General features: G+C 50.0%; 1 protein-coding gene across 4 annotated transcripts in view; it reads right to left on the bottom strand.

Moving 5' to 3' along the window:
- Positions 1 to 12,468, bottom strand: part of Tbc1d8 (TBC1 domain family member 8) — a 111,426-nt gene that overhangs the window by 26,415 nt on the left and 72,543 nt on the right. For all 4 annotated transcript variants that reach the window (XM_006980422.4, XM_076557425.1, XM_006980421.4 and 1 more), the window contains exons 3-5: positions 12,234 to 12,352; positions 6,778 to 7,006; positions 4,864 to 5,104 (exon numbers count right to left, since the gene is read on the bottom strand). In XM_006980422.4, coding sequence (XP_006980484.1) covers positions 4,864 to 5,104; positions 6,778 to 7,006; positions 12,234 to 12,352 — 589 coding nt within the window. The remainder of the gene's footprint in view (positions 1 to 4,863; positions 5,105 to 6,777; positions 7,007 to 12,233; positions 12,353 to 12,468) is intronic.

Below are 12,468 nucleotides of genomic sequence, written 5' to 3'. Positions count from 1 at the left end.
CCAAGAGGAGCAGATAAAGTGGTCCAGCGGCCCCAAGTCCATCTTCAGGGTATTAACATGAGCTTCAGCTCTAAGGAGGAGGAGGAGGCCCAGGACAGGTACGCACACATACACAGTCCTGGTCTAGACATGGTCCCACTGATCACTGCCTCCGTTCTTGTCCTGCAGGGAGCTCTGCAGGAGTCTCTGCTGCTTGGGGACAATGGGGTTGTCAGGAGATGGTTAGCTTCACTCCAGAGAGCAGCCTCAGCCCTGGGGTAACTGCCCTCATGTGGGGTGGAGCCCTCTGTCATGCGAGGTGACACTGTCCCTTTCACCCTGGGGGCCCAAGTGAGGAGCCCCTGTGGTTTAGCAAAAGTGGCTTCTGAGTACCTTTGGTAATTGTCCACACTGGCCCCAAGACAGCAGGACCTGGCAATGCGGCCCCCGCCCCAGGTCTCTGCACTCCAGGAAAAGCTGCCTACTGTGCGCTCTTCTAGTCATGCTACCCAGGAACAAACCCCTGAGCTGATCAGCAGATTATCTTGGAGCAGCCCAGTCTGTGGGGTCGGAAAGGGGAGGGTGGGCCTTCCCTTGAAAGATGCCTCTTTTGTGATGGCTAACGTTATGTTAAGTTTAAATTACTGTGCTTAAGAGAGCCACAAGACAAAAATGCCTCTAACCCGGTGGTTCTCAACATGGGTATCAAACAACACAGGTCGCCAGGGACCGTCGGAAAACACAGATATTTACACATTATAATTCATAACTAGTAAAATTACAGTTACGAAGTGTGGAGGCCCACAAAGGTTTCCTAGTGAGAGCTGAGCTGGCTTTACCCAGCAAAGCTGCATTAGAGGATTGCTTGACCACGTGCGTGGTTACCAGGTGTTTGGAAGGGTCTGTACTTGGCTCTGCGGTGTGCTTTGATCTTGCTAGGGGGAGGTCTTTTGCCCTGCCCCTTGGCATTCCTTTAAAAAGTCCATTAGAAGAGACAGAAGGGGCCAGTAGATAATGATCCAGGCCCTCCCGAGGCTACCCTGTGTTTCTGTTTCTTTCCCCTCTATCCTTCTATCTAAATCTCTTATCCCTCACTCCTCAAGAGTACCCTGGGGAAAAAAGGTGGAGGTGGGTCCCCCACAACGAAGTAGCAATGAAAATAATTTTATGGTTGGGGGTCACCACAACGTGAGGAACTGGATTAAAGGGTGGCAGCATTAGGAAGGCTGAGAACCACTGCTCTACCCTGTAAGTCTACTGACAGATAACTTCTGATTGCACAGGATGTGTGCTTGATGGCTGTTGGCAGGAGGTACGTCAGGATGTATACTCGCCCCAATGGATGAAGGTGGGAAGTAGGTAGATCTGAGGTTTTGCCTTTACAAAACCCTGACTAATGTAATTTGGCACCATACCCTGGAACTCCCAGGTATGGTCCCAGCCATTATTTTGTTTGTTTGTTTGTTTGTTTTGTTTTTATTTTTTGAGATAGGGTTTCTCTGTGTAGTTTTGGTGCCTGTCCTGGATCTCGCTCTGTAGACCAGGCTGGCCTCAAACTCACAGAGATCCGCCTGGCTCTGCCCCCTGAGTGCTGGGACTAAAGGCGTGAGCCACCACTGCCTGGTCCCTGGCCAGTATTTAATAAAGCTTGCTTCAAATATGGCTCACAAATTGTGGCAGCCTGGTGGGGTTAACATCTTCCTGCTCCGGGCATGGAGCCAGCTCTGATCCGATGGATGGGAAGTGGGCGTTCTGTGGGGGCTATGGGAGAAGAGCAGGAAAGAAGACTAGCTCTCTGGGATAAGGCCAAAGAGGTCTGTAGAGACAGAAGGGTCAGAGGCAGGGGCTTGCCACTGAGGACAGACACCCCAGGAACCACTGGGAAGAAAGTTCCCACTTGCCATGTGAATGCATCCCAGTATTCACCCAGCCACAGACTGGAAGAGGCTCACCGTCCCTCCAAACTCCCCTGCCCTGACCTCCATACAGAATGGCTGGATACCTGACCAGACCCTAACTTTAGGATAAACACTCGTTGGAAATTTCAGGATCTGCTCTCCTCCTACTGTCCAGGCAGCCTCCTCCCTCCCCGACCACCACCACCCTGCCTCCTGAGCTCGGAGATGATGTGCTGAGGATCTCCGGTCCAGGTCCTCTCTGCACTGGGCAGACTGGACCAGGTGAGCCCCCAGCCTAGCCAGCTTTCTTCTCTCCTCCATCAGACTGGGGTGAGGATGGCAAAGCACCATCCCCTCCTCCCCCTCTCACGGAGCCTGCTCCAACCTGGGGCCCGAAGTCTCAGGGGAATGACCCTAGACCAAGGTGACTAATGGGTAATCAGATGCTCAGCAACCTCGACCTTTGCCCCTAAAGGTCACCACTGGAAAGCTGACATCTGGGAAGGGAAGTGAACACGGATCAAGGAAAGAGCTGGAGGGGCATTCCAGCTTGTCTGGCTCTGAGCTGGGGAGACTGTTTTTCCTAAACTTTAAAATCTGCCACCAGGCAGGGCGCCAGGGAGCCTGAGTCATTACCTGTTTACACCCGCAGGCCTGGTCTCCATGACAAAAGCTACTGACGGGGACGACCCTAAGGGCAGGCAACCAGAGCCTTCCACTTTGGAGAAAGTCCCTTACCAGGTTAATTGGCAGGTGAGGATGCAAATGGAGACCAGAACCCCGCCCCGGGCATGCATGGGTCCAGCCTTGGGCACAGGTGGGCCTTCGGACAGTCAACTGCTGGCCATGCCCCCAGGTCCTCTCCTCCCTTTTCATCTCCCTAGTGGTGCCCAGGGCAGAATGTGGGTGGAGTGAGCAGGAGGACTTAGAGAGTCTCCCGAATCCTGGATGTGAATGTACACGGTCAACACCGTCAACACCGATACTTGTAAAACAGTTTGCTTTCTCCATCTTACACAGTCCAGGATCCTAGGCAGAGAAGGGCATCGCCCAGTATCTCCCCACCTTAGCTTACCTCTGCAAGATAATCCCCCACAGGCACGCTCAGAGACTCGTCTCCTAGGAGGCTCTAGAGGTGGATGGTATCACTGAAGAATAAACAGCACACCCAAAGTGGTCCTCTGACCTCCACTTCTACACACACACACACACACACACACACACACACACACACACATACACACACACACACACACACACACACACACACACACACACACACACGGGGGGGGGGGGCGGGGGGCGCGGAATAAGTCAAGTGCAAAAGAGGATTCCACTTTAATAAGGGTGGTGGGAGGTGGTGGCCAGGCAGTCAGTCATCAGCAGGGGACGGATTTGTTCTGTAGGTGGACAGTGGCGGCCACTGGATGGGATATGAGTGTGCTTCAAGCTACTGAACTGCATGTGCACCTACACTTTGTTACATGTAATCTGCTATGAACAAGGATCTGAATGTCTAGCGGCATCCAAACTGAAACAAGTGACTCCATCACCACATGAAGAACTAACCAGGCAGAACATCACAGGCTCTTGCTTCTCAAAGGTCACCTTTGTACCTGGTACCAAACTTACCCAGCCACTCAGAGCAACAAACTGAAACAACTCCCTCACCAAGCTGTCACCGAGTCCTTCAAGTTTTGGTCAAGCTAAATCTATTATACAATGACTATTGGCTCTATAGTAAAAGTATACTTCCGACGACAACGACGACGACGACAACGACGACGACAAAGAGAAATCAAAATCACCCAGCTGTCCTAAACAACCCCCTTCCCAGAAGATTACAACCTGACCAGAAGAGGACTGGGATGTAGTTCAGTGGCAGAGCACATCCCCAGCCAGCACAAGGCCCAGGGTTTAATGTCCACCACTGTTAAAAAGTGAAATGTCTTCACGTTCCCTAGTAAATAACCAATTTCTACCATGAGGGTGCCCACACTATGTACTGAAATATTTGGAATAAGAGGGGGCCTAGATCTGGAAACCCTTGTCTACCTCACAAAGGGAATGAAGGGTAATGAGAGGCATCATTTAACTTCTGTCTATCAAAATTAACCACAGAAAAGGGGCCCTCAGGTAGCTTGGTGGGTACAGACATTTTCATCATGCTTGACCACGATGATGGTCATGACGACCATCACATGATGGAGGAGAGAACTGACTCTCTCAAGTTGTCCTTTGGCCTCCACACTCATGCAGTAGTGTGTGTGCAGCACACACACACACACACTCAAACAAAATAAAAAATGTAATAGAGCGGGCGTTGGTGGGTTGGTGGCACACGTCTTTAATCCCAGCACTCGGGAGGCAGAGGCAGGAGGATCTCGTGAGTTCGAGGCCAGCCTGGGCTACCAAGTGAGTCCCAGGAAAGGCGCAAAGCTACACAGAGAAACCCTGTCTCGAAAAAACAAAAAACAAACAAACAAAAAAAATGTAATAGAGAAGTAAAAGATTAACCACAGAAGCAAATGTGAGTGACATCACCATAAAAACATACATCTGGTACATCAGCCCTCAGTGTTCACAGGCTCTGTAGCCTTGGATCCAACCAATCATCAATCAAATATTCAGAAGGGAAGTCCTCTCTGTACAAAAGGCATGCATTTTTTCTTACCGTTCTTCCCTAAACAGTACAATAGGACAATTATTTACATAACATCGACACTGTATGAGGCATGACAAGTCCTCTAGAGATGCTGCACAGTATCTGGGCATGGCACAGGCCATGTGCAGGCACTACAGTATTTTACAGAAGGGCCTTGTACAGCTGTGGATTGGATGTCCAGGACATCCTGGAACCAATGACTGAGGCAGATGGAGGAAAACGATGTACCTAAGGCTATCAAGAGCACAGGCACACATGAAGGGTGAACACAAGCACCAGTCCCCTGAGCAGCTGAGGGACACCTGGGAGCTGAAGCCCTACCTTTTGGTGATCTGGCTAGGCTCCTGCAGGTCAGGGTCCAAATCAAAGACCTCATTGTCCAGTAGCCTCCGGAGGGTCACATCTGCCAGCTGCTCCATGATCTTAAACACCTCATCCAGGTTGAGGAACGTGGAGAAGTCACGCTCCTTATTCTGTGTGGTGATCCGGATGGTGTCCGTGAGAAAGACATTGGCCGTTCGCTCCAGCTTCTGGATGTCCACCCAAGGGATCACAAGTTTAACTGTAAGAGAGGAGGACAAGACACGCATCGACCGTGAAACGGGAGCCAGCTTGAATGAAGCAGCAGATGACGGGCAAAGCTCTCCTTTAGCAAAACTGCAAATGTCTTTTGAGCCAGGGCAGGGAGCCCTGTGTAGGGCCGTGTGGAACTCAGCCTCATTCCAGTGGTTTCTCACAGATGTGTGTGAAACTTCCCAAGATGCTGGCTACTGCACTGCCCCGAGGACTGCACACACCCAGGGAACATCATTCTGGAATGCCAAGTTAACCGTGCGCAGGCTTTCCCAAGAATACTTAGCCAGCCAGGAGATCATGAATAAATACCTGAAAATGATTTCTCTTTGAATCGAATAGCTAACAAACATTCCTGCCATTGCTATCTACCTAGCAACACTGTTTCCAGGGCTCCGATAATTTTCAAAGACACCATTTGTGTCACCCTCGACAGGAAGTTACTTAGCTGCTTCTGTGTTTTCACACACACACACACACACACACACACACACACACACACACACACACACACACACACACACCTTAGTTCATTTATACCACCAACTCCAGTTATTAAGTAACTGCTGTGAAGAGCTCAATATAATGGTCTGCAATGTAATGGTTTGGATATGAAATGTACCTCAAAAGGTTTCACATGTCGGGGCTTGGTCCCATGCTGATGGTGCTATTATTTTGGGGGAGGCGGGTCTTTGGAAGCACCTTGGCCCTGGCTCTTTCCTGTCCACAGTGAAATGGGAGGCTCCCCTGACACAGCTTCCCGGTGCCTCCGTGTTCTATGTAAGTGTGAAGCCTCGGAGACTATAAACCAAATAAATCCTGCTTCCCTGTTTCTGTCAGGTATGCCGGTCCAGTAATGAAAAATCATTACCATGTCCTGTACTGAAGCAGCTCATTCACATAAGTCAGACAGGCAAACACGTAAACAAACCAATTGGATGGAACCCAGCACAAACACATAGCATGTACAATTTACATGGAGGGAAAGCTTCCAGGAGGGGGCAAAATCAAAATTGGGTTTTTAAGGATTAACAGGCATTTATAAACAGGGTAAACATGGGGAAGGGAAGAGTATTCAATTTGACGAGAATTTCAGAAAAAAAAACAATAAGAATGCCTATGGTCAGGCTAGTGTGCACTGCGAGGGACGGAATGGTGTGGGAACGGTGTGAAAGGGTCCTGGAGCAGCAGTGTGCTGAGTGGAGAATGGCACACCACGTACAGGAAGCTCACCAAAGATGCTCAAGAGGGGGCCCCCGGAGCCGGCTTCCCTTGAAAGACAAACGAAGAACACGGAAAAAACACCATAATAGGACTCCCTGCCAAGAGCAGTTGAAGACAGACAGTGTCTCCTTGGGCTCAGAGTCCCAGGGTACAATCTATGGTGAAAGGAAGTCATGGTGGTAGAGCCTGAGGCTCTGGTCATATTACATCCCGTCAGGAAGCCGAGGGGATGGATGCTGATGCTCAGCTGTCTACACACACACACACACACACACACACACACACACACACACACACACACACACACACACACAAGAATATAGTCATTTACTGCATTTTCAAAGCGTCTACAGTACTAAAACCTGAGAGTAGCTAAGCATCCCCAGGGCTGCATCTGTGAATTCGGGACCGAATAGCTCTTGTCTCGGCCACACTTACGTTCCTTGCCCAGGAAGAAGGAGTAGAAGCAGAGGTGGTTGATGCTGAGGTAGAGCCAGCCCTGGCGGGGCACCCGGCCCTTCCAGCAGCAGCAAGAGTAGTAGGTGACCAGCTTCTCCGCCTCCGGGAAGTTGAACCTGGCCTCGAACTTCACCAGCGCCTCTCGGAACTTCTCGGGCTCCTCCTCCTGTTCGGCCAGCCTGCTGCTGGTCTCTTCGGCGATCAGAGCCTGGGGCACACAAAGACACTCACCTGGTCAGCCAGGCAAACGTTCAACGGAAGGGGAAGAGGACAGGAAGCAGGAAGGAAGGACGGGCGGGCACCAGATTTCCCCGGATGTTTGTTAGACCAACAGAAGACAAACAACCAACCCCCAAGGGTGCAACAACCAAATCTTGTTCTTGAACTTTGGAGATACACATTAACACTTGAATATTTGTCTTCCTTGTCACATTAAAATGAAAAATGTTGGTTTAGGGCCACCGAGATGGCTCAGCGAGGAAAGGTGCTTGCAGCCAAGCCTGAGGACCTGGGTTTGATTCCCCCATACCCACATGATGGAAAGAGAGAACCGACACCCACAAGTTGTCCTCTGACCTCCACACACACTGTGCCACGGGTATATTCTTGTACACAAGTAAATGCGGTAAAACCATTTCCATGTGAAATATTGATAGTAACCTAGCAACTAACGCATTTCGGTACCTTCATACACTCTGCTGAGGGAGAACGGAAATCAAGTCAATCTTCCCTGAGGTCCTAAGTACCTCCATTGCCTTCAGGTGTGAAGACACGGACAGCACAAAGAATCTGAACGTACACCCGTGATACAGAATGTAAGACTTGTCCCTCTAAAAGGTCAAAGTTCGTGGTTACAAAACTCTGATTCCCCATCCTGGGAGCTCACTGCTAGGTTCTTCAATTAAAGTATCTTCCTTGGGCTGCAGAGATGGCTCAGTGGTTAAGAACACTGGCTGCCCTACCAAAGGACCGGGGTTCAATTCCCAGTCTCTACATGGCAGCTCACAACCATCCGTAACATCAGTCCCAAAGGACCCGATGCCCACTTCTGGCCTCTGCGGACACCAGGCACACATATAATGAACTGACATACACGCAGACAAAACTACGCATACAATAAATGAGTTAATAAATAAACACTTTCTAAAAGCTGGGTGTGGTGGCACATGCCATGTCTTTAATCCCAGAACTCAGGAGGAAGAGGGAGGTTGTTCTCTGTGAGTTTTAAGGGCAGCCTGGTCCACATAGCAAGTGGACCTACATTGTGTATGTGGCCAGCAGAGCTACACAGGGAGACCCTATCTTAAATAAAGAAACAAAACATCTATCTTCTGATCTTTCCAGGGAAGCAGCTATGAAGAGTTCAGAGGCCTTGTGTATTTGACTTAATTTGAAAAATCTAGTTATAATTTGTTCCCATGAACACCCATGTTCTTAAGACAAGGCAACTTAAGGGTGTGTTACTTGGCCATTCACTGCAATCTATCTTAGAAGTCAGACCTGGGAACTGACATTAAAATATTTTTTTTTTTTTAATAAATCTAAAGGCTGGACTGAAGAGATGGTTTCGTTGGTAAGAACGCTTGCTAGGCAAGCATGAGGACTTGGTTTGGATCCCCAGCCCACGTAAAAGCAGGTGTGGCAGTCCACTCCCATATCTAGTGATGAGGGATGATGACAGGCAGATCCCAGGGTCTCTAGTCAGTCTCATCCAAACAGAGCGCCAGGCTTGTGAAAAACCCTGTCTAAAACCTAAAGCAGAAGGACTGGAGAGATGCAGGGGACTGGCTGCCACCAAGCCTTGAGACCTGAGTTCAGTCTCTGGGACCCACACAACAGAGGAGAGAAGAGCCCCCCAAGTCGTCCTCTGGCCTGTGCAGTGCTCTGTGCACGTGCCCCCAGCCCGCACAGATTCAAAAATTAGACAGATGAAAATCTGAGAAGTTAAGATGAAGAAGCAATTGAGGAAGGCACCCCAACAGCAACCTCCAGCCCCCCCCCAAGTACTGCACGGGCGAGCATTCCCATGTTTACACCTCTCTCTCTCTCTCTCTCTCTCTCTCTCTCTCTCTCTCTCTCTCTCTCTCTCTCCCCCCCCCCCCGCCCCCTTTCTGTCTCTGTCTCTGTCTCTCTCTCACACACACACACACACACAAACATACACACAATCTGAAAGCTTAGAAAATTAAGTGACTTTCAATTTCTTCATCACGTTTTTATTTTACATTTGACATTATGAACCATAAGATAATAATTAAGATTTTTTTTGGGGGGGGCTGTTTTATGGAAAACAAATGTTCGGTTCACCCCTGCTCTGGAAGGCGTTCAGGAAGGCATGTACAAAAGGGACAGGGGCCATCCAGCCCCTCCACTCCCGTGAGCTCCAGCACCTGTCCACAGGCACAGCTGAAGATGTATCTGGTGCTGCGGAAGTGGCCAGACATCCAGAACATGACAGGAAGGTGACCTTCAGCTTTGGTCAGCAAAAGGGGAGGACAAATGTCCGCTTGTACCCTCAGCTTCCTCCAGCCCAGCCCAGCCTCCTGGGGACTCGACTCATTTGGTTTGGTTTGGCTGTCTTACCCTTTGAGACCGTGTCTGCTGCACCCCGGGCTTCTGACACCCTGTGTAGCCCACGCTAGTCTCTAGCTTGTGTGCCTCCTGCCTCAGTCTCCCCAGTGCTGAGATTACAGGTCTGCGCCTCCACACCGGGCAAAGACATGATTTATTTTTTTAAAGTCGTCAGCTCCGAAGTATTGAGAATCTAAGTTTTTCCTAAGCTTGCTTTGGCCTAAGGATGATTTTGAGCTGAGGACAACCGAGAAAGACTCTGTCCCCGCATTGACCCAAAGACAGCAAGAAGCTCCATTTGTACGAGCACGGCCTCCTCGGGCCAGGAAGAGGCTTTGACTTGTCACCGCTAGAGACCCCTTCAGATGCTCACCAGCCTGGAGACAGCGCTGCAAGGGGCCCACAGAACCCCTCGGAGACAGGCGCTCCACATGCCCACCTGCCCCATGGCTCTTGTCCTCGGTTACTCCTCTGCAAACTCACCCTTCTTTTCTCAAAAGGCCTTATCAGGCAGGCTAAGTGCTAACCACTTCTTTTTTTTTTTTTTTTTTTTTTTTTCCGAGACAGGGTTTCTCTGTGTAGCTTTGCGCCTTTCCTGAAACTCACTTTGTAGACCAGGCTGGCCTCGAACTCACAGAGATCCGCCTGGCTCTGCCTCCCGAGTGCTGGGATTAAAGGCGTGCGACGCCACCGCCCAGCCGCTAACCACTTCTTACAGTTACTCACGGCTGAGTCTCTGCTGTGCTTACGTACCCTGTGAATACTAAAACAAACTGCGGGAGGTGGGGGGACCCAAAAGACAGTGCCCACTGTTCTTGCAGAGGACCTGGGTTCAGGACCCAGTACCCATATGGGGGTGTGTGTGGCTCCCAACCACCTGTCACTCCAGTTTCATGGGATCTAACACCCTCTTCTGGCCTCGGTGGCACCTGCACACATGTGGTACACATAAAAACTCACATGGGTACAAATACATTAATTTCCAAAATAAATAAATCTTGTTTAATAATAAAAAAACTTTATTTTTCCCTTGTTAACCCCCTCTTGTCAGGTTATCTGGGGTCCCACCATAAGGCCCAGGAGGAGAGAAGTACTCTCACCATGCAAGCTTTTAGGAAGCCACCGGGGCAGAAATGAACTCCTGCCCATCAAATGAAATACCTAACTCAAAAAGGAAAATCACTACAGTCCTTTCAGACTGAGAAAGGTGGGTCTAGCCCTCAACAAGGAGAGGCAAGAGGACAGCCTGGGCTACAAAATGAAACCATATCTCCACAGACAGAAGGAACAAGGAATATGGATGTGTTTCGGTGGTAGAGGCTTGCCTAACAAGTACAAAAGTCTGGGTTCAGGAGAGAGGGAGGAGAGGAGGAGGAGGAGGAGGAGGAGGAGGAGGAGGAGGAGGAGGAGGAGGAGGAGGAGGAGGAGGAGGAGGAGGAGGAGGAGGAGAAGAAGAAGAAGAAGAAGAAGAAGAAGAAGAAGAAGAAGAAGAAGAAGAAGAAGAAGAAGAAGAAGAAGGGCCAGTGGTGTGTGACACAGAGAGGCAGTTCTGTCACTTATCCTGTGTGGTGTGACCCTGCAGATGCCATCAGTCACTCAGAGCAGGTCGAGGGCTCAGGACAGCGGCCTAGGTCTACCTGACTCCCTAGCCTGGGGGTCTGCTAGAGGATGTCAGTCAACAAGCTGTCCTGGCTGGGCTTGGATGGCCTCTGCTTGTATTTTTGTTGTGGTTTTTCCTCACTACGGCATAGTTCTGCCTGGTCTAACGCTCATAGAGACCCACCTGCCTCTGCCTCCAGAATGCTGCCGTTAAATGCATGTGCGACCATGTGCATGTCTTGATCCCACAGGTAAACCTCAGTCCCCAAAGAAAGGGGACTCTCATTTCGTTTTTGAATATGTTTTTTGTGTGTGATTTGAGACAGGGTCATGCTATGAAGCCTAGGCAGGCCTCCAGCCCCTCTGCCTCCCAAAAGCACTTATATACTATTCTTCTAAATTAAGACTCCCAGCAAGGCAGTGGTGGTGCACACCCCTAATCCCAGCACTCAGAAGGGCAGTTCTCTGAGTTCGAGGCCAGCCTGGTCTACAGAGTGAGTTCTAGAACAGCCAGGGCTACACAGAGAAATCCTGCCTTGGAATACCGAAAAACAATAAACAAATAAATAATAAATAAATATTAGTAAGTTAATAAATTAAGACTCCCTTTGCCACCCTTTACTAACAGGCCGAACACTTGGGGTATCATAGCTCCTTGCTTTTTAAAAGACAATTGATGTTCTGGGTTTTGACCCTAAGGAGGAAAGCTGTAGGAAAACTGACTTGGCCTCTCCTTGCCCAGAGGCTTCTAAGGACCTGACGCTAACCGTCAATAACTGCAGCAAGAGCCGCTGCGTAAGATGAGGCCTCACGGGCGACACCAACCATCTCTCCTCTGAATCCTCCCTCCCTGTCACTGGCTTTGACTCCATTCAGTTCAAGTGTTGAAGAGTAAGCAGCCACGCTGAGGAAGAGGAGAGCGCAGGCTCCCTCTACACAGACACCACGTCACCCACTGCAAACGCAAGCTAGGAATCCAGAGACTCAGATAACGCATCGCGCGGCAAAACGAAAACCAGCGGCAGCGAAACGGCCTCATGCTTCCCTGAAACAGAAACGAGGAGGCCAAAGGATGGATGTTTTAAAATGTTTGGGGTTATTTTGCTGGACTGGACTTGGCACAAGGGTGGCAAACCCAATTCCCTTTGCTTTATGTAAGATGACAAAAAAAAGTCGCCGGTGTGTGGACGCTGTCAGGAAGCTGCAGAGTTCAGGCACCGGGAGGGGACCAGCGGACGGGGAGAAGCGATCAAATCCGGGCCTACCTTCACCTTCCCTTTGACAAAGCTGGCGATGTCGTCCTTGTTGTCAAAGACCGACAAGGTATGCAGCAGGTTCTGCTCCAGCCAGTCCCAGTGCTGGTTGATCTCCTCCAGCGTTGCCCCTGCGTCCAGACAGACACACACAGATCAGGAGACAGAAGGGAATTTCGACAACATGAACTCATTTCCCAGCTCCTGCCATATGTGAGTCTATGTGTGTCTGATGTCATGGTCAGGG

The sequence above is a fragment of the Peromyscus maniculatus genome, chromosome 21 (genome assembly GCF_049852395.1).
Source record: "Peromyscus maniculatus bairdii isolate BWxNUB_F1_BW_parent chromosome 21, HU_Pman_BW_mat_3.1, whole genome shotgun sequence".
Classification (NCBI taxonomy): Eukaryota; Metazoa; Chordata; class Mammalia; order Rodentia; family Cricetidae; genus Peromyscus; species Peromyscus maniculatus.
This window is presented reverse-complemented; position numbering and strand designations above follow the sequence as displayed.